General features: G+C 46.5%; 1 protein-coding gene across 1 annotated transcript in view; it reads left to right on the top strand.

Moving 5' to 3' along the window:
* The first annotated feature begins 1332 nt into the window (after positions 1–1332).
* LOC147122348 (volume-regulated anion channel subunit LRRC8A-like) overlaps positions 1333–20985 on the top strand; it is a 31701-nt gene continuing 12048 nt past the window's right edge. Inside the window, exon 1 of the mRNA XM_085983397.1 lies at positions 1333–3441. Coding sequence (XP_085839523.1) covers positions 1333–3441 — 2109 coding nt within the window. The remainder of the gene's footprint in view (positions 3442–20985) is intronic.

The raw sequence follows: 20985 nt of genomic DNA, 5'->3' as shown, positions 1-20985 counted from the left end.
GACCCCACTGTCCCGATGTCCTGATCGTCCCTCTTAGTTGCCTAACCCTAAACCTAACCCTCACACTAACCCTAACTCTAACCCTCATCCTAACCCTAACTTTAACCCTTGGAGTCTAAATTAGACTCTTTATATGACAAATTTGAGGCATAAAGGTTCCCCTTCCTGTGAGATTTTAATGCTGTGTATTTAAAATATGTGTATTATGGGGATTTGAAAAAAAAATCACTATTATTTATATTTACTGAAATGATCACAAATATAATTTGAAATTATAGTTACCACAGTCAAATGAGGCCTATCTTTTGTTTATTTTACCAGGCGACTACAGTAAAGTTTTAGACCAATAATCTAGTTTTAAAGAGGAATTGACTTTTGAAATTGTCAACATTTCCTGTGCAAGGATAGAATTCCCTTCAAGTAAATGCTTTAAATGAAGTCTTTTGCCCTTGTTTACTCCCCACTTGCAGTCTGTTATGTTGCCTCCTTTTGCCAGGAAGCTTATCCAGAGTCTTGTGAATGATGCTAATGGAAAACCCTTTTTAAACACATATGCAGAAATCCAGCTCAGAAATGATGAAACTCATACAGAGAGGGTAATCTAATCTGATTGTCCATCAATCAATGAGCTCTGAACCCTCACACTCATTGACATGAATCTTGTCATTCATGTGAAAATGACTTATGTAATAATACTGGGCGGCCTGCTGGTGGTGCTGTCCAGGGAGAGTATAAATACTCGGGCACGGGCCCAGCTTGCTCAGGACATTCTTTAACAGGAACTAGTGAAGGACACAACTAGATCTCCATGTTGAAAAACAGCTGATTAAAGCCTTGTTTAATACTCAGACCAAGTGCCTAGTAGTTTTCTAATGTCAGTCACAATCAGCAGCCAACACTTGGCCACTGGCATTACTGTGTGAATTCATCGTTTGAACTAATTTTATTTGAAAACACTTTTGTTTTTGTAGAAATATCAATGTAATTACTGTAGAAATTACTTTTTTTACATTATTGCTTGTTCATTTTATGTGCTGTCTTTTTATGTCTTTTATTTATTTTATGTCTGCTTTATTTATATTTAAAGTATGTATGCGTGTATATGTTGGTATGTGTTTTTTTGTGATGGCGCCGATGAAGATGGCTGCCGTCCTTGCGAGCTCCGTGCGTACCAGGCAGCTCAGTGTTCTTGCTGCTTGGTGCTCTCGGTTCGTCAAGAAAAAAGCATTTCACTGACTAGATTACACTTCTTGTATTTAGTTACGTGACCAATAAAATTGAAATTGAAAATTGAAATTGTTTCTTTCTGCTTTTGCCCCACAGGTCACAGGGATGTTTACAGTGTCCGAATTCAAATGGTTGACAGATCCTCAGACTGCCTACCGCATACTGAAGCCATGGTGGGACGTTTTTAGCCACTACATCTGCATGGTGATGCTCTTGATTGCGCTGCTAGGAGGAACGCTTCAGATTGCTCAGAATAAAATGCTATGTCTCCCATGCAAGCTGGTGGTCGACAACCAATGCCTGGCCCCTTGGGACAGTAATTTTAGTACGTCAGCAAATGGGACTGCTCCTGGCCTCGGTGGGATACAAAACCGTCTCGACAGGCAGCAGTATTCTTACATTGATGCTGTGTGTTATGAGAAGCAGCTTCATTGGTTTTCCAAGTTCTTCCCCTACCTGGTGCTCTGGCAGACACTGCTCTTTTTAATCTGCAGCAACTTTTGGTTCAAGTACCCCAGCACCAGTTCGCGGCTTGAGCATTTCGTCACCATTCTTCATAAGTGCTTCGACTCTCCGTGGACCACGCGGGCTCTGTCCGAAGCAGTCGAGATAAGTGGCGAAAAGCAGCCTTACCACAAGGCCAAGGACTCGTCCAGGCCGTCTTATTCTTCTCTAAACCTTGAGCTGGGCAACAAGCCTGCACAGAACAGGGTGGAGTTTAATCCTGCCGACAACACCGAGACAACTATCCTGGATCAAAAAGAGGGCGAGCAAGCAAAAGCTATTTTTGAAAAGGTGAAGAAGTTCAAAGCACACGTTGAAGAAAAAGATATTATCTACAAATTGTATATGAGACAGATTATTATCAAAGTCCTTCTATTCATTATTATCATTACTTATATCCCCTATTATGTTATTCAGATGAAATTTGATATCAATTGCATGGTTGACATACAGATGTTTACAGGATATCAGCAGTATCACTGTGTCCATTCCTTGGCAACTATGTTTAAAGTTTTAGCATCTTTTTATGCAGTGCTGGTTGTGTTACATGGGTTTCTTAGTGTCTATAGCCTGTACTGGATGCTCAGACGCTCACTGAAGCGATATTCTTTTGAAACTGTTCGAGAGGAAAGTAGCTACAGGGATATTCCAGACATTATAAATGACTTTGCATTCATTCTTCACTTATCAGACCAGTATGATCCCCTCTATTCGAAGCGATTCTCAGTCTTCCTCTCAGAGGTCAGTGAAAACAAACTGAGACAGATTAACCTTAACCTGGAGTGGACAGCAGAGAGATTAAGGTATAAGCTGCAGAAAAACGCTCAGGACAAGGTAGAGTTGTCCATGTTCATGTTAAGTGGACTCCCAGACGCTGTCTTTGAACTTAAAGAACTTGAAGTGCTAAAACTGGAGCTCATAGCTGAAGCTAAATTCCTTGCAGCAATGTCTCAGCTTACCAACCTTAAAGAGCTGCACCTTTACCACACACCGACCACTGTGGATCCGCAGGCATTGAATTGCTTATCAGAAAATCTGCAAACATTGCACATCAAGTTCACTGATATGGATAAAGCCCCACGTTGGATATTTAATCTAAAGAATCTGACAGAACTTCATTTAACTGGTAACTTAAAAATGGAAAAGAACCACTTTGTATCTCTAAATGGACTTGAGAACTTAAAGAATTTAAAGGTTCTATACATGAAAAATAGTCTCCCTCACATTCCAGCCGTGGTAACTGGCACAGGACTCCTCTTAAACAAACTGTCCATTGATAATGAAGGTACCAAACTAACTGTGTTCAATACATTGAAGTATATGATAAACCTCACTCACCTTGAACTCCTTAACTGTGACCTAGAACGCATCCCGCATTCTATTTTTAGCTTGTACAATCTACGTGAAATTGATCTGAAAGGCAACAGGCTTAAGACAATAGAAGAAATTATTAGTTTCCAGCATCTGAAATGGCTTTCTTGCCTTAAGCTTTGGCACAATGCTATTGCATACATACCAGTGCAAGTTGGAACACTAGCAAATCTGGAGCATCTGTACCTCAATAACAACAGAATTGAAACCATACCAACACAACTTTTTTTATGTCGCAAATTACGATTCTTGGACTTCAGCAATAATCACTTGACTACTATTGGTGATGAGATCAGTGAGCTGAAACATCTTCAGCACCTTAATGTATCCAACAATAATGTGAGTGAATCAGTCTATCGTTATTGCGAAAGGAGCTGTATAAGTAATTACATAAGAACATAAGAACATAAGAAATAGGAGCAGGAGTAGGCCAATCGGCCCCTCGAGCCTGCTCCACCATTCAATAAGATCATGGCTGATCTGATCCTAACCTCAAATCTTCTATCACTCTCCATCCCACCCGAACCCATGTGATCTCCCGGGAGAGGCGAAAAACCAGATAAAAAACCCAATGGCCAATTTGGGAGAAAAAATCTGGGAAATTCCTCTCCGACCCATCTACATTACATAAGTTTATTCATCTGAAGATCTTCAATCTCTGGCCTCTGTATGGTGTATAGCTAGCTGAATCCACAGAGGTTAATTCACCTTCCACTGAATCAATCTTATCCATCATTCCAATTCTTGAATCTGGCTGATTTCATTATTGCTGTTAAGAGTAGCGGGAGTTAGATTAGGTCAGTGCAAGAACTCTCGCCCCTGGATCAGTAGGTCGTGGGTTCAAGTCCCACTCCAGAGACTTGAACACAAAATATAGGCTGGTTCTTCAGTGCAGCACTGAGGGAGTGCTGCACTGTCGAAGGTGCCATCCTTTGGATGAAATGTTAAACCGAGGCCCTGTCTTTTTTCTCAGGTAGTCCTATGGCACTATTTCGAAGAAGGGCATGGGAGTTCTCCCCAGTGTCCTGGCCAATATTTACCCCTCATCACTAAAATAGATTAGCTGGTCATTATCTCATTGCAGTTTGTGGGACCGGGACCTTGCTGTGTGCTAATTGGCTGCCATATTTCCTATAATGCAACAGTGGCTCTACTTCATTGGTTGTAAAGTGCTTTGGCCATGAAAGGCACTATATAAATGCAAGTCTTTCTTTCTCAGCTCTGAGACAAAAGGTTGTGGATTCCAGGGTCTCAGTACTTTCTGGGTTGATGCCTGCTGGGGGCATAATCTTAAAATAAGGGGCTGCTCTTTCAAAACTGAGATGAGGAGAAACTTCTTCACTCAGAGGGTGGTAGGTTTGTGGAATTTGCTGCCCCGGAAAGCTGTGGAAGCTACATCATTAAATAAATTTAAAACAGAAATAGATAGTTTCCTAGAAGTAAAGGGAATTAAGGGTTACGGGGAGCGGGCAGGAAATTGGACATGAGTCTAGGTTCGGAATGGTCATGGCCCTGTGGGTAGTGGAGCAGGCCCAGGGGCCGTGTAGCCTGGTTCTGCTCCTACTTCTTGTGTTCTAATTCTGTGTTAGATTTCAGGAGATGGTTTAATTCCTGTTCCTGGCTGGGGTGGAGATCGCCTTTACAGAAGGTAAGTACTGTAGAAAATATAGGGACAGAGTGATCTCCTGGAAGAATTTCGATCGCCTAGATGGGTCGGAGAGGAATTTCCCAGATTTTTTTCTCCCAAATTGGCCATTGGGTCTTTTATCTGGTTTTTCGCCTCTCCCGGGAGATCACATGGGTTCGGGTGGATGCAGAGTGATAGAAGATTTGAGGTTAGGATCAGATCAGCCATAATCTTATTGAATGGTGGAGCAGGCTCGAGGGGCCGATTAGCCGACTCCTGCTCCTATTTCTTATGTTCAGCAAGTAATGCCTTGTCAGAGGGTTGAATTATCAGGCTTCCCACCCGGCGGAAACAGGGTGGTAGCACCCTGCAAATGCTGGGGACCGACCTTTGCCCCAGCCCCGCCATTGCTATGGCCAGGGCAATGTTCCCCGGGACATTAGATTAGGCCCATTTAAAATGCAAATTGGGGCCCTATACGGTACAGCGACTGAACAGGTTGGAGCGTACGGCGCTGCTCCAATCAGTAGTGGCTGGCCGGAGGAGCTCATCCTCATGTCCAAATCCCTTCATGGCCTCACCCCTACCCATCTCTGTAACTTTCTCCATCTGTACAACCCTCTGAGAACTCTACGCTCCTCCAACTCTGGCCTCTTGCACATCCCACAATCCCTTTGACCCACCATTGGCAGCCCTGCCTTCAACCATCTAGGTGCAATGCTTTGGAATTGCCTCCCTAAGCCTCTCCACCTCCCTCTTCTCCTTTAAGAGCCTCCTTTAAAGCCACCTCTTTGACCAAGCTTTTAATCACCTCCTTCTTTGGCTCGGTGTTGATTTTTGCCTTGTTACACTTCTGTGAAGCGACTTGGGACATTTTTCTTTGTTAAAGTCACTTTATAAATACAAGTCGTTGTAAAAAGAGAAAGAGAAAAACTAAATGCTGAATATCTTAAAAATAATTCTGGAAACGCACAGTCAGTGTCAATAAAGAGAAAAGACAATTTGAGTTTTGAAAAAGAAGAACTTGCATTTATATAGCACCTCTCACATCCACAGGATGTTACAAAGTGCTCCGCAGCCAATGAATTACTTTTGAAGTCTGGTCACTGTTGTTTTTTTGTGGGCAAACGCAGCAGCCAATTTGTGCAGCAAGGTCCCACAACCAGCAAATGAGATAAATGACCAGTTAATCTGGTTTGGTGTTGCTCTTCAGCCACCTCAGCCCTACTCTGCAGAACTCCCACCATTAAGCTTACTATTTCCGTCCCCCACCTTTAGAAGCTTCTCTCTCTCTCTCTCTCTCTCTTTGATCATGCTGATGGAGTAAATGGAGGAAGGGATGCACAGGAGACCAGAATCAGAGGACATATTAACACAGTAACATTAAGAACAGGAGTAGGCCATTCAGCCCTTCGGGCCTGCTCCACAGTTCAATGGCTGATCTGTACCTTGACTCAATTTTTCCACCTTTGCTCCACATCCCTCGATGCTCTTACCTAACAAAAATCTATCTAACTTAGTCGTGAAAGCTCCAATTGTCTTCACATCCACAGCCTTTTGAGGGAGAGAATTATAAATTTCTACTACCCTTTGCAGGAAAAAGCGCTTCCTGATTTCGCTCATGAATGACCTGGCTCGAATCTTAAGATCATGCCCGCTTGTTCTTGATTTCCCAACCAGAGGAAATAGCTTCTCCATATCTACACTATCAAATCCTTTTAACATTTTAAACAACTTTATCAGATCACCCCTCGATCTCCTTATTCAAGGGAATACAAACCAAATGTATTCACTCTGGCCTCATAATTTAGTCCTCTAAGCCATGGCATCATTCTGGTGAATCTGCGCTTCACCCCCTGTAAGGCCAGTGTATCCTTCCTGAGGTTTGGTGCCCAAAACTGAAGGCGGTGCTCCAGATGGAGTCTGACCAAGGCTCTCTACAACTGAAGCATAACTTCCTCCCTTTTGTATTCCAGCTCCCTTGAGATAAAGGCTAACATTCCTTTTTGATTGCTTTCTGTACCTGTCTACTAGCTTTTAATGATTGTATACTTGGGCTCCCCAAATCTCTTTGCTCCTCTACCATCCCTAGTTTGACACCATTTAGAAAATAATCCAATTTTTCTTTCTTGGGCCCAAAGTGGAAGACCTCACACTTGCCCACATTGAACTCCATTTGCCACAGTTTTGCCCATTCACTTAATCTGTCCATGTCCCTTTGCTCCCATCTGCACTAATTACTGTCCTTCCTAACTTAGTGTCACCTGCAAGCTTAGATATACAACTCTCCATTCCTTTATCCAAGTCATTAATAAATATGGTGAAAGGTTGAGGCCTCAGAGCAGATCCCTAGGGCTGCCACTTGTCACATCCTGAAAATCAGAGTACCTATCCTTTATCCCCACTCTCTGTCTCCTACCTCACAACCAATTTTCAACCCAAGTCAAAAGGCTACCTCCAATTCTGTGCCCTCTCATTTTTGCCAATAATCTCTTGTGTGGAACTTTATCAAATGCCTTCTGGAAGCCTGTATAGATAACATCCATAAACATTCTCTTATCTACCTTATTAGTGACCTCCTCAAAAAAATCAACTAGATTAGTCAGACATGACTTACCTGTAACAAAGCCATGTCGGCTCTCTCTGATCAGTTCATTATTCAAGTGCTCTGTCACTCTATTCCTAATGACACATTCTAGTGGCTTTCTATGCCCCCTGGTTATTGACCTCTCTGCTAAGGAAAATAGGTCCTTCCTATCCACTCTATCTAGGCCCCTCATAATTTTATACACCTCAATTAAATCTCCCCTCAGCCTCCTCTGTTCCAAAGTAAACAGCCCCAGCCTATCCAATCTTTCCTCATAGCTAAAATTCCCCAGCCCAGGCAACATCCTCGTAAATCTCCTTTGTACCCTCTCTAGTGCAAGCACATCTTTCCAGTATTGTGGTGACCAGAACTGCACGCAGTATTCTAGCTGTGGCCTAACTAGTGGTTTATACAGTTCTAGCATAACCTCCCTGCTCTTACATTCTATGCCTTGGCTAATAAAGGCAAGCATTCCGTATGCCTTCCTAACCACCTTATCTACCTGTCCTGCTACCTTCAGGGATCTGTGGACATGCACTCCAAGGTCCCTCTGTTCCTCTACACTTCTCAGAATCCTACCATTTATTGTGTATTCCCTTGCCTTGCTAGCCCTTCCCAAATGCACTACCTCACACTTCTCCGGATTGAATTCCATTTGTCACTTTTCTGCCCACCTGACCAGTCCATTGATATCTCCCTGCAGTCTACAGCATTCTTCCTCACTGTCAACCACACAGCCAATTTTTGTATCATCTGCAATCTTCTTAACCATACCCCCTACATTCAAGTCTAAATCATTGATATATACCACAAAAAGCAAGGGACCTAGCACTGAGCCCTGTGCAACCCCACTGGAAACAGCCTTCCAGTCACAAAAACACCCGTTGACCATTACCCTTTGCATCCTGCCACTGAGCCAATTTTGGATCCAACTTGCCACTTTCCCTTGGATCCCATGAGCTTGTACTTTTCTGACCAGTCTGCCATGTGGGACCTTGTCAAAAGCCTTGCTAAAATCCATGTAGACTACATCAAACATGCTACCCTCATTGACCCTCCTTGTTACTTCCTCAAATAATTCAATCAAGTTAGTCAGACACGACCTTCCCTTAACAAATCCATGCTGACTGTCCTTGATTAATCCGTGCCTTTCTAAATGATTAATACTGTTCCTCAGAATTTTTCCAATTACTTGCCCACCACCGAGGTTAGGCTGACTGGCCTGTAATTAATCGGTCTATCCCTTTCTCCCTTTTTAAACTACGGTACAACGTTAGCCGTCCTCCAGTCCTCCGGCACCATGCCTGTAGCCAGAGAGGATTGGAAAATGATGGTCAGAGCCTCCGTTATTTCCTCCCTTGCTTCTCTTAACAGCCTGGGATACATTTCATCAGGGCCTGGTGATTTATCTACTTTCAAAGATGTTAAACCCCTTAATATTTCCTCTCTCACTGGGGGGATTTTTAACCTGAAAAAAATGGGTGGGTTGGGTACTGGGGTGGGGGGGAAGTTAAGGTATTAAAAATCGAAATCCCGATCCCAATCCGCCCACTTCCGGGTTTAACGGAGGCGGGACGGGGGGCAGACAGCCGACCCGCTGCCAGGAGGTGGGTTGACACTTTAAGTATGATACTGAGGCCCCGAAGCCTCTGATTTAACCTGTTGTGCAGGTTTAACTGTGGCCGGCCGGGGATCCTGGGCCTCGAGATTCCCGGTTGCTGCAGCGAGGCGAGGACAGCTTCGGGGAGCAATCCTTGTGGGCAGGAGTGCTTCTTCCCGGCCCCCCAAGCTGAACCACTATCAGCCCGCCCCATATAAACACCACTGCCCCCACCGGGATTGGGGATTGGACCCCCCCGGGCTTGGAAGCCCCCCCATAAGGCTCAGAACCACCCGCCTGGGCTTGGAATTCCCCCTCCCGGCTTGGGGTTTGCACCTACCTGTTTGTTGCGGCTGTCTGTCAAGCGTTACCCGCCCGACTGGAAGGCATTCTGTGAATCAGGCTGGCTTCCGGGCAGGGATCCTCCCCATCACATCACACACACACACTGAAGAGTTAAAACTCCACAGCGAGTGGGGAAACCCAGACTTCCTGCGGTAAACCGGGGCCCCCCACTCTGGGAGGGTCAGAAACTTTAAAATTCCAGCCACTATGTTTATCTCATTGAAGTGGAGTATTTGAAATAAACACTCAACACCAGGTCTGCATTCGAAGATTCAAGCAGTCTTTATTCGCACCGGTGGGGAGGCAACCTGCTATTGGCCTAGTCAGACTTCTCTCCGATGATACAAAGTTTTAAGCAGTCTTTTGCACAAAATATAGGTACATGATTAGCCTCGTGCACGACCCATCTTAACAATTTGATTGGGTTTCGCCCTGCATGCACATTTACTGATTGGTTGCCTCTGCCGCGTTACATTAAGGTGCCACCTTGATTACCAGAAAAGCATATGTCCGTCATCACCGCAAGCTGTTGTTGCAACTATGACCTTTGTTTATGCCAGGTTGGGTCTCACCAACATTGTACTTCTGACTCATTGTCCTGCTTTCCTGCCCCTCTAGGCCTTTTTACTTCCAACTCATTGTTCTACTTTCCTGCCAGAGCAGAACTTACATCCTCTAGGTCTCTTATGGTTCCATGTCCGGCTATTTGCAATTGTCTCCAAGTTACACAGCTTGCAGTCGTTAATCATTCTAACACTACTGCAAAATCAACATCTTATTCTTTAGCGTTATCTCGACTGCCAGTTAAGCAACTTAGAAAAAGCTGACTTCTGCAAAAGGCCTATTAGCTCATTCGATTCCCGAGACCCCTTATTAACCCTTTAATTATAGTAGAGCTCGAAAGCCCCACTTCATCGTCTAATATTTCACACTCTTCCTCCTTATCTACAATGTCTGCATCATCCCTCTCTTGTGAGGACAGATGCAAAGTATTCATTAAGAACCATACCCATGTCTTCTGTCTCCACACACAGGTTACCCTTTTCATCTCTAATAGGCCCTACTCTTTCCTTAGTTATCCTATTGCTTTTTATGTATTTATAAAACATCTTTGAGTTTTCCTTGATTTTACTTGCCAATATTTTTCATGTCCTCTCTTTGCTTTCCTAATTTCCTTTTTAATTTCACCCCTGCACTGTAACAATCCAGAGATTGTTACCTGTGAGGTTCTGTGTTTTAATTTCGACCCTAGCTCCTCAAACTCCCTCAGCAGAACTCATTCCTAATTCTACCTATGTTGTTGGTTCCTACATGGACCATGACAACTGGATTCTCCCCTCACACTCCAACTTTTTATCCAGCCGCGAGGAAATATCCTTAATCCTGGCTTCGGGCAGGCAACACAGCCTTTGGAACTCCTGGTCGCAGCTGTAGAGAAGAGTATTTATCCCTCTGACTATATTGTCCCCTACCATTACAGCATTCCTTTTCAATTCCCCCCCCACTTGAATGGCCTCCTGCACTATGGTGCTGTGGTCTGATTGCTCATCCACCCTGCAGACTTTGCCCTCATCCACGCAGGCAGCAAGGACCTTGTATCTATTGGATAAGGGCAACGGCCAATGCTCCTCCAGCACTGCACCTGGGGTCACCTTACCTGCCTGAGTCGCAGTCACAGCCTCCTGTCCCTGACCATTAACCATATCTGTAAAACTACCTAACCTAAGGGGTGTGACTGCCTCCTGGATCAAAGTGTCCAGGTAACATTCCTCCTCCCTGATGCCATGCAATGGCTGCACCTCGGACTCCAGCTCAACCCCTCTGAGCTGAGATAACAACCGAAGATGCTGGAAAAACTCAGCAGGCCAGGCAACATCCGTGGAGAGAGAAATAGAGTCAACGTTTCAGGTCGAAACCCTTCTTCAGAACTGAGAAAAAAGGCAGGAAATGAAACAGATTAAAAGGCAGTTTGGGGGGCTGGGAAATGGGGGAGGGGATGAAAGAAGAGACATTAAGAGATATTCAAGGTGAGACGAGATGGTAATAGGACAGGTAAAGAAACAAAAGAAACAAACAATGGCTCTCGATGAAGTGTGAAATGCGCCGGCAGAGCGAAAGACAGCTGCCATGTGGGAGAGAGAAAAAAAAGGAAAAGGCACAAACCAAAAGTGTGGATAAAAAATATGAAAATATAATAGGGGCTGAGGTTATGATCTGAAATTGTTGAACTCAATATTGAGTCCGGAAGGCTGTAAAGTGCCTAATCGGAAGATGAGCTGAGGTTCCTCGTCTGCCCTCTCAGGTGGACGTAAAAGATCCTATGGCACTGTTTTGTAGAAGAGCAGGGGAGTTATCCCCGGTGTCCTGGCCAATATTTATCCCTCAACCAATATCACTAAAACAGATTATCTGGTCATCACCACATTGCTGTTTTTGGGAGCTTGCTGTGCGCAAATTGGCTGCTGTGTTTTCTATATTATAACAGTGACTACACTTCAAAAAGTACCTCTGTAAAGCGCTTTGGGGCGTCTGATGGTTTTGAAAGGCGCTACATAAATGCAAGTCTTTCTTTCTCTTACTTGTTATGTGTGGATTTTATGCTCATTAAGGTGAGGAATGTTGGTGCTCAGGAATTCAGGCACTCGGTCTCAGCAACAAGTACTTGCCGGCCAGGCGTGCTATGGTTTGATGTTCCCTGTGCTCAGTCGGACAATGTACCTGAGTCCTGACCTCAGAACACCCACTACACTGCACCAGTATAACTTCTTTCCATTTCCCACACTACCCATCCTGTGACCTCTTTGAGTGAGATTGGCAATTTAGTATCAATTAGTGCCGGGTTAGAGGCAACTTCCTGCCGTGGCAGGAACAGAAGATACGATGCTAAAACCTAGTGCTAGGCATGGAAAATAAGTCCATGTCTATTCTTCTTCTTCTTCTTAGGCAGTCCCTCGGGAACCGAGGATGACTTGCTTCCACATTAAAAATGAGTTTGCAGGTGACTGATGAGTCCAATGCGGACTCACAGGCCCCGATTTTCTCCCAGCCATCGGGTGGGTTTTCAGGAGTGTGGGCGGGGAAAATCGCAAAAACAGGGGGTCGCGAACACCCGCCCCCCCCCACCTGATTCCCCGCCCCGTCCGACTTTCGGACCGCCGTTTCTCTCCGACTCGAATCAGTCCCGCCCACCGCTGGCGGGACTGGCCGTCGGGACCCTAATCAGCAATTATTGGCATGTTTAATGCCATTTTAAGGGGCCCTTACTATTTTCAAGGGTTTCCCACACTAAACACGCCTGCGGGGAACCCCACTGATGAAACCTGGCATGAAGCATCCCGACTTGCTTGCTCTCAGCTGCAGGTCATTCGGGAAAGCTGAGATTTAATCGGAGAGCATTTGTATGTTGAAGGACCTTGTTGCTGCAGGCTTGGGGCTACTTGTTCAAGGCTTAGGCACAGCTGTAGAAGGTTGGAGCCTCACACACTTCTCCAATGTGAGCTCCTGGGAAGCCCCTCTCGCCACCCTCACTCAGCGCTTCCTCAGCGGAGGCATCTACCAGAAGCATGGGACGCCTTTTTTTCTTTCCCTTCTTGCCATTAGAGGATCTCCAGCAGCAGAGGCAGCAGCAGCAGTACCAGGAACAGTAGGATCAGCAACAGGAACACCAGGCTGCTGCTCACTCACCTGAAGCTGCACAGGCCAGAAGGGGCCAGCGCTTGGGAGTGGCTTGAGAGCACCTTGCTGCGCATTAGGGGGACATGGGGACCTGTATCTGCACTGGCAGTCCGACTCAGAAGGACTTCCATGAAGGTCTGGTTTCTCTGTTCACTAGATGGCCATCGCTCCTCAAGAGATGTCATTCTCTTATGAGCACTCACCATGTTTTCCATATCCTGGCGACTTATCTCCTCCATGGAGGTTGCCAACCTTTCCATGGTGATGCGTTCATGCGCCAATGACTCCACAAAGGCTCTGCTCATGGTCGCTATGGACTCCTCCATTCGCTCCACACTCGCAGCGACCCTGGAGACAAAACCTGCCAGTGACTCCTGCATCTGTGCATGGAGATCCATCACCTCTTCCCTAGCGGATGGACCCAGAGGCAGAGGGTCGACATGCAGCGCAGCTGAGCTGAGCTGGCAGAGTCCTGCGCCCTCCGACGAGGACTCTCCACTGCTGTCCCTGTCTCCAGAATCTGCTGAGGCTCACTTGTGAGCTGTGAAACACCAGGTGACAACACTACTCTATGTCCCGAAGGTCCCCCCGAGGTGTGAGTGTCTGCGCTGGTGCTGGGTGCGCTTACTTCTGCTGACGCTGCGCCCTCAGAGGTTGGAGCTTCCTCTGAGGAGTCTGGCTGCACAGCCTCTTCCTCCTCCACAGTGGGGACGGGGGCTCTGGATGGTCCTGTGGGGGAGTAGAGGAAGGAGTTAGAGATGTGATGCCAAGGTTACATGCACATTGGAGTTGGCAGATGTTCATAAGTCCAAATGATGTAGCTTCAGAATCATAACAGCGACTCATGCTATGTCAATGAGAGAGATGGCAAACTATTCTGTCACCAGCTTGCGGGACTGCCCCCGTCTCTCCTTCCCCAACTTCCGTGGCCACATCAGCCCCAACAATTTCCAGCATTCCTTCCTCCCAGGGGGTCAGGTGGGCTACTGAGGGTGGGCCTCCTCCAGTCCTGGCTCGCTCTCTGTTGTTGTGAGTTCTCTTTTCCTGCAATGAGGGAGGCAAGTGGAGTTTGAGTGAGAGTGCAGGAGTGTGTAGAGATTGCATAGCATAGATACTTAGAGGGAGACAAAGATGGTGTGAGGCTGCAAGACCAAGGGTGACCCTGTGTGTTGTCAGCTGTGTTCAAAGCATGAGAGTGAGAGGGAGTGTGAGGGCTGCATGGTGGAATAGTTATGTGAATGTGAGCATAGAGAGAGATGAAATGGGTAAGGGTGCATGGATGTGATTGTGAAGTGGAATGTGGAGGAAGAGAGTGCTAAAGCTGAGTGCTGGTGGGGAAAGGCAATGGGGATCAAGCTGAGGGTGTTGGAAACTTCATTCTTACTTTTCCTGTACGGTGAAGGTCATGGAATCGTTTCCGACACTGTATCCAGGTTCTTCTGGTGACTCCCAGCGAGTTGACATCTGCTGACACCTGCATCCTGCAGTCTTGGTCTCAGTGGGAGGCCTCTTCCTGCCTGACCTAGGGAAGAGGACCTCCCTGTGGGCCCTAACCCCATCCAATAATGCCTGCAGTGAAACTTCGTCGAATTTGGAGGCAGCTCGGGGTCTGGCACTGGCCACAGCTGCTGCAGGCTCCTCTGCCATCCTGTATGGTTCGTTTGGAAGCCAACCGAGGAAGCAATGCTTGCTGTGGACCTTGAAAGCACCACGAATGATGACATCATACTGTGGGGCTTTCTGACTGAAAATTGTCAATTAGCAAGGGTTCCCACACGTTGGAACTTAATTGGCCACTTGAGGGAAAATTACGTGCAGCTGGCTGACCCATTTTTTTCCGGTCGGAATCCGACATTCGGGGAGCCCGAAAATTTCCCGCACGATCCAGAAAATCGGGCCCACAGTCTCTGTCACAGGTGGGGCAGACGGTGGTTGAAGGGGTGGGTGGGTGGGGTGCTTGGGTTGACGTGCGCTCCTTGCGCTGCCTGCGCTTGGCTTCCGCTTGCTCCCGGCGAAGAGACTCGAGGTGTTCGGCGCCTTCCCGGATGCTTCTCCTCCACTTTGTGCGGTCTTGGGCCAGGGATTCCCAGGTGTCGGTGGGGATGTTGCACTTTTTCAAGGAGGCTTTGAGGGTGTCCTTGAAGCATTTCCTCTGCCCACCTGGGGCTCTCTTGCCGTATCAGAGCTCCGAGTAGAGCGCTTGTTTTGGGAGTCTCGTATCGGGCATGCAGACGATGTGACCCGTCCATCGGAGCTGATCAAGCGCGGTCAAAGCTTCGATGCTGGGGATGTTGGGCTGAGCGAGAACACTGACGTTGGTGCGCCTATCCTGCCAATGGATTTGCAGGATCTTGCGGAGGCAGCGTTGGTGGTACCTCTCCAGTGCTTTGAGGTGCCTGCTGTACATGTCTGCTAGAGGCTGGGTTGAGACTGTCCAAATCATTTCACGTAGACCCCTTACAAGCAGCATACAGACTGCCTCAGTTTTCAAACCTCTTTTTCAAGATACTTCATGTCAAGGAGAAATAACATACTAGGGCCTTTGGCTGTAAGAGCGGACCAGTTCATGAGCAAGAAATAACCATATTCAAACAGTTGTTGCCCCTCCTTCCTAACTAGAGACAATTTCATTATGGCATCTTGTTGTTGATTTAAAGCCATCATAGGCATTTCCTGTCTGTAGATATACAAGAATATTTGGCCTTGTTGTTCCAGTTGCCTTTTGTCACTCATGATTTTTCGATTAAATGCTGCGACTTGGCAACCATTCATAATACTGGGATGGTGAAAATGATTCACATCGGTGACCTTTGCTTTATTAAGGAAGCTTCACAGGGACGAAGACTTTCCTTCATTGCAGCGAGCTGAATAAACAGCAGAGTCTGACTCCCCACCCAGAGCAAGAGCCAGAAAAAGAACTGTAACCTATTGCCAACAGAGCAGTACGACAATGAGAATTTATTGTTGCTTAAACTTTGACTTTTATTGTTTCCTGGTATTGTCCTCAGTGCGTGTTTTTTTTTCTTTTCAAATGCTTTGGTTATTTGTTCTGGAATACTTCTATCTTTTTGTACAAATTAAACTCCGTTCGCGGCTCAGTTGCTACTGTGTTGTTTAGTGGGTCTGGTTCCCATTTCCTGAGATTTGGTTTAGATTTCTTGAGCACCTTTTGTCCCGGTTTGCGAGGAGTTGGGAATGTCTGTCTCCTGACGCCCTGGATGTTGCTGCAGTGAGGTTACTTTACCTCACCTCGCTTCTTAATCTGTTGCCAGAATTGCCTGGAGGAAGTTCAAGTACTGTAACATATTCTACAGAACTCTGAAGCCGCAATTGAGTCAATTACTGTAAAATGACCCGTACTTACAACAACAACAAAAAAACATCCTTTGCTAATTTTTGACGTTTCATAAGGTGAAGATTTGCCAACTTTTGGTTGTTCGGTCAACAAAAACATCAACGGTTTTCCACAAGAGTGTAGCTGAGAGAAAGCATCAGCACCAATGCACACAGTATTGAGGTTGAGGGATATGAGGGAGAGGAGGAGGGATCCAGAGTAGTGAATATCTCAATTATGCAATGTGCCTCCCATGGCAGTTTTTAATTAGCCCGACTTTCTGCCATGTGTTGTGAAGGTTTGAGATATGTAGCAGAAAAGACTCCATTCGACAAGAATTGAACTCTGGCCTCCCACGTGGCGAGAGACAATTCTCCTACTAAACTACCAATACGAGCAGTTTTAATAGAGGTTTTTTTTTTACATGATGAAGGGTTTTTGATAGGGTGAAGAGGGAAAAACTATTTCCTCTGATTGAGGAGGCAGTGACAAGAGGTCTTAAATTTAAGATTGTAAAAGAGTGAGGGAGAGAGGTTAGGAGAAATGTCTTTACCGAGAAGGTTGTCGGACCATGGGATGCTTTACCACAGGGAGTGGGCTGAATGACCCCTGACCTGAATCTTGTCATTCATGTGGAAATGACTTATGAAGTAATACTGGGCGGCCTGCTGGTGGCGCTGTCCAGGGAAAGTATAAATACTTGGGCATGGGCCCAGCTTGCTCAGGACATTCTTTAACAGGAACTAGTGAAGGACACAACTAGATCTCCATGTTGAAAAACAGTTGATTAAAGCCTTGTTTAATACTCAGACCAAGTGCCTAGTAGTTTTCTTACATCAACCCCCTTCAGTGCCGGTTAATGTCTATGGTCCTTTACATGGCAAAATTCAGCAGCCATAGCAGAAAATGGATATAGGTGCAGAAAAAAATCGGGGTATATTTTCAATTTGTTACCCAGCCATAAAACTGGTGATGTGGGTCAACTGTCTGTTAGAAATCGCTGGGCTTTAAACAAAAATCAGGCAGGTTCTCAGGGGAGTGGGATTAATTGGACAGCTCTACCAAAGAGGCGGCACAGGCAGGATGGGCCGAATGGCCTCCTTCTGTGCTGTATCATTCTATGATTCCACAATGGGCTGGTAATTTGCTCAGCCAAATTACAGCCCAGGCAGTGAAGACGAATGTCTTACCCCTTCTTCTTTTGTGGGTTCGAAGCTGAAATGCAGCAGCCTGTACATTCTTTCTCCACCCGACCACCATACTGTGTTGAAATCCGACGCTTACTCATTCATTCCCAGAAACTCTGAACTGTGGAACTCTTTACCTCCCTCAGTCTTATCTTCTTCCCACAACCTCCAGGTTCTTAAACTCCAAGCTTAGTGTCGCCTAATCACCACTTTCTGATTTATCTCTGCTTTATTTCCATCCTGGGCTTTGGTAAACAATTTTCTCTCTTTCTAAACCACCCATCCATCAACTGTGGCCAGCCTATTCCCAGGCTTTTTATTCATTTTTATTTGTTCACCGGATGTGGCCAACACTTCAGAAGATATTAGGTGTCAACCATTTAGGGCCCAATGATAACATGGAGCCGAGAAGAGAGCGGGGCTGGGGGCTGGGTGGGGGGGAAGGTGGGGTGGGGGCGGTGGGTGGTGGGACGGAGTTGCAACGGGAAACACGGAAGTGAGTTTCTCACAGGTCCTGCCGAATGTAATGGTAGGACCTGTTTTAAATGATCTCAACAGGTTTCCCGCCCGACAGCCAGCCGGATTGACAGACTGCCGTCTGTCAGGCTGGGAGAACAGCCGGGGTGCGGAAGGTAATTTAGTTCGACATTGCGGGGGAATCTCACATCACCGGTGGAATCCGACATCGCGGGGGAGTGGTGGGGGGGGTGCTGAGGAGATGGGAAATCGGGGTGGGGAATCGAACATCGAGGGGGCGGGTTGGGGGGGTCAGCCGACAGTGGGGGGTAGACGGGAATGGTAGCACTGTGGTTATGTAACTGGACTAGTAATCCAGAGGCCTGGACTAATGATCCAGAGATGTGAGCTGGGGAATTTAAATTCACAATGAAATAAACCTGGAATTAAAAAAAAAGCTAGTATCAGTAATTGTAGTAACCTAGGAGGTTATGAGTAACCTGATCCACCAGGTGGTGCTGTGGCAATTGCTCTCCTGAGTTAGTCAAAACGGAGTTTGTGTAGTTTCATGGAGAAGGAAGTTACATTCCTGGGACATCGGGTGGATGCCACAGGCCTCCATCCATTACCAGGGAAAGTGCGGGCAGTGCAGGATGCACCTGCACCCACCTCAGTGACTGAACTGAAAGCCTATCTAGGGCTCCTGAATTATTATAACCGGTTTCTTCCAAACTTATCGATGCTGCTGGCACCCCTGCACAAACTGCTGAGAAAGGAGGAGCCATGGCGTTGGGGGCCAGAGCAAGCGAAAGCGTTTCAGCAGTCAAAGGAGCTACTTCAGTCCAGCAGGGTGTTGGTGCATTATGATGAGAAGAAGGAGCTGATAATGTCCTGCAACGCATCACCCTATGGAGTGGGGGCAGTGTTGGCCCACCGCATGCCAGATGGAGCAGAAAGGCCCATCGGGTTTGTTTCACGCACGCTCACAGCTGCGGGAAAGAACTATTCACAGCTTGATAAAGAGGGGTTGGCGATTATATTTGGAGTAAAGAAATTCCATAAGTACATATATGGGAGGAAGTTTGTAATCAGTACTGACCACAAGCCTCTTATCAGCTTACTGAATGAGATGAAAGCAGTGCCTCAAATGGCATCACAGAGAATAATGAGATGGGCGGTAATACTAAGAGCCTATGAATATGTGATCACGTACAGAGCCGGCAAGGAAAACAGGAACGCGGATGCTCTCAGCCGCCTGCCCCTCTCAAAATCTCCTTGCAGTACTTCCCCTGAGGAGCACGTCCTGATGCTGGATCAGGAGATCAGTCCCCTGATGACTTCAAATCAAATCAAATCAAATCAACTTTTATTGTCATTGTTAGTGCACAAGTGCAGTACAATGAAATGTAGGCTTGCGGCTCCCGAGAGTGTACAATTTGGATTAGGACACTTAAACATTTCAACATACATTTGTACATATATATTAGCATAAATATGACCATAATAAAGTGCATCGGCAGATGTGCAGGCTTTAGTGTTTATTTGTGGAGTTCAGTAGGATGACAGCCCTGGGAAAGAAGCTGTTCCTAAATCTGGTCGTACGGGTGCGAATGCATCTGTAGCGTCTTCCAGATGGTAGGAGGGTGAACAGACTGTGGCTGGGGTGGGTAGGGTCTTTGATGATGGACCGTGCCCTCCGTAGGCAGCGTTTCTGATATATATGTTCTATGGTCGGTAGCCGGGTGCCGGTAATGCGTTGGGCAGTTTTGACTACCCGCTGCAGGGCTTTCCGGTCATGGGAGCTACAGCTGCCGTACCATACCGTGATACAGTTTGTCAGGATGCTCTCTATAGTGCAGCGGTAGAAGTTAGAGAGGATCGGGGGTGACAGATTACATCCCTTCGCAAATCCAGGGCTGGACAGCCAAGGACCCCGTTCTGTCAAGGGTCCGTGAGTATGTGTTGAAAGGCTGGCCAGATCACCGTGAGGGACCGGAGTTCGCGCCGTACAGACAGAGACAGCACGAGCTCAGTGTCCAAGATGGATGTGTGCTATGGGGAGCACGCATCATAGTCGCAGAGCGGGGACGCTCTACTTTGATGGAACAGTTGCATCAATCGCACCCAGGAATGACTAGAATGAAAGGACTGGCTAGGAGCTACCTGTGGTGGCCTAACTTGGATGCTGAAATTGAGTCAAAGGTAAAGTCATGCACTATATGTCAGGAACAGAGGAAAGCACCTGCCGGGGCACCACTCCATCCCTGGGAGTGGCCCAGCAAACCCTGGAGGAGAATTCACATAGACTATGCGGGACCTTTTATGGGCAAAATGTTTTTGGTGCTGGTTGACGCTCACTCAAAGTGGATCGACGTTTATCCAGTGAGATCTGCAACGACTGATGCCACACTGAATTGTCTCAGGAACAGCTTCAGCACGCATGGTATTCCAGAAATGATTGTATCCGACAATGCACAGTGTTTTGTTAGTGAAGGGAGCAAAGAATTCATGGTAAGGAATGGAATCACACATGTCACCTCGGCTCCATATCACCCAGCCTCAAATTGGTTAGCCGAGCGAGCTGTGCAGACTTTTAAGGAGCTCATGAGGAAGAGCTCAGGTGACACCCTGGAGACCAAGCTCAATAGAGCCTTGTTTAGTTATCGTATAACACCCCAAGCTACCACGGGGCTTTCTCCGGCTGAGTTGATGATGGGGAGAAAGTTGCGGTGCACGTTAGACCTGATACACCCAGGTCTCAAAAGCAAGGTTGAGACAAAACAAACAAACCAAAAAGCGTACCATGACAAATATACTAAAGCTCGCCATTTCGCCATAGGGGACTCTGTGTACACCCGGAACTTCGGTTATGGGTGTGAAGGCTAATTCAATAAATATTTTCAAGAGAGAATTGGATATATTTCTGAAGGCTAAGGGGATTAAGGGTTACGGAGAAAAGGCGGGGACGGGGTACTGAACTGGTAAGATCAGCTATGATCTCAGACGAAGATCAGCCATGATCTCATTGAATGGCGGAGCAGGCTCGAAGGGCCGAATGGCCTACTCCTGATC

Source organism: Somniosus microcephalus, chromosome 3, assembly GCF_052327205.1.
Source record: "Somniosus microcephalus isolate GS21.2 chromosome 3, FLI_Smic_1.0, whole genome shotgun sequence".
Lineage (NCBI taxonomy): Eukaryota > Metazoa > Chordata > Chondrichthyes > Squaliformes > Somniosidae > Somniosus > Somniosus microcephalus.
This window is presented reverse-complemented; position numbering and strand designations above follow the sequence as displayed.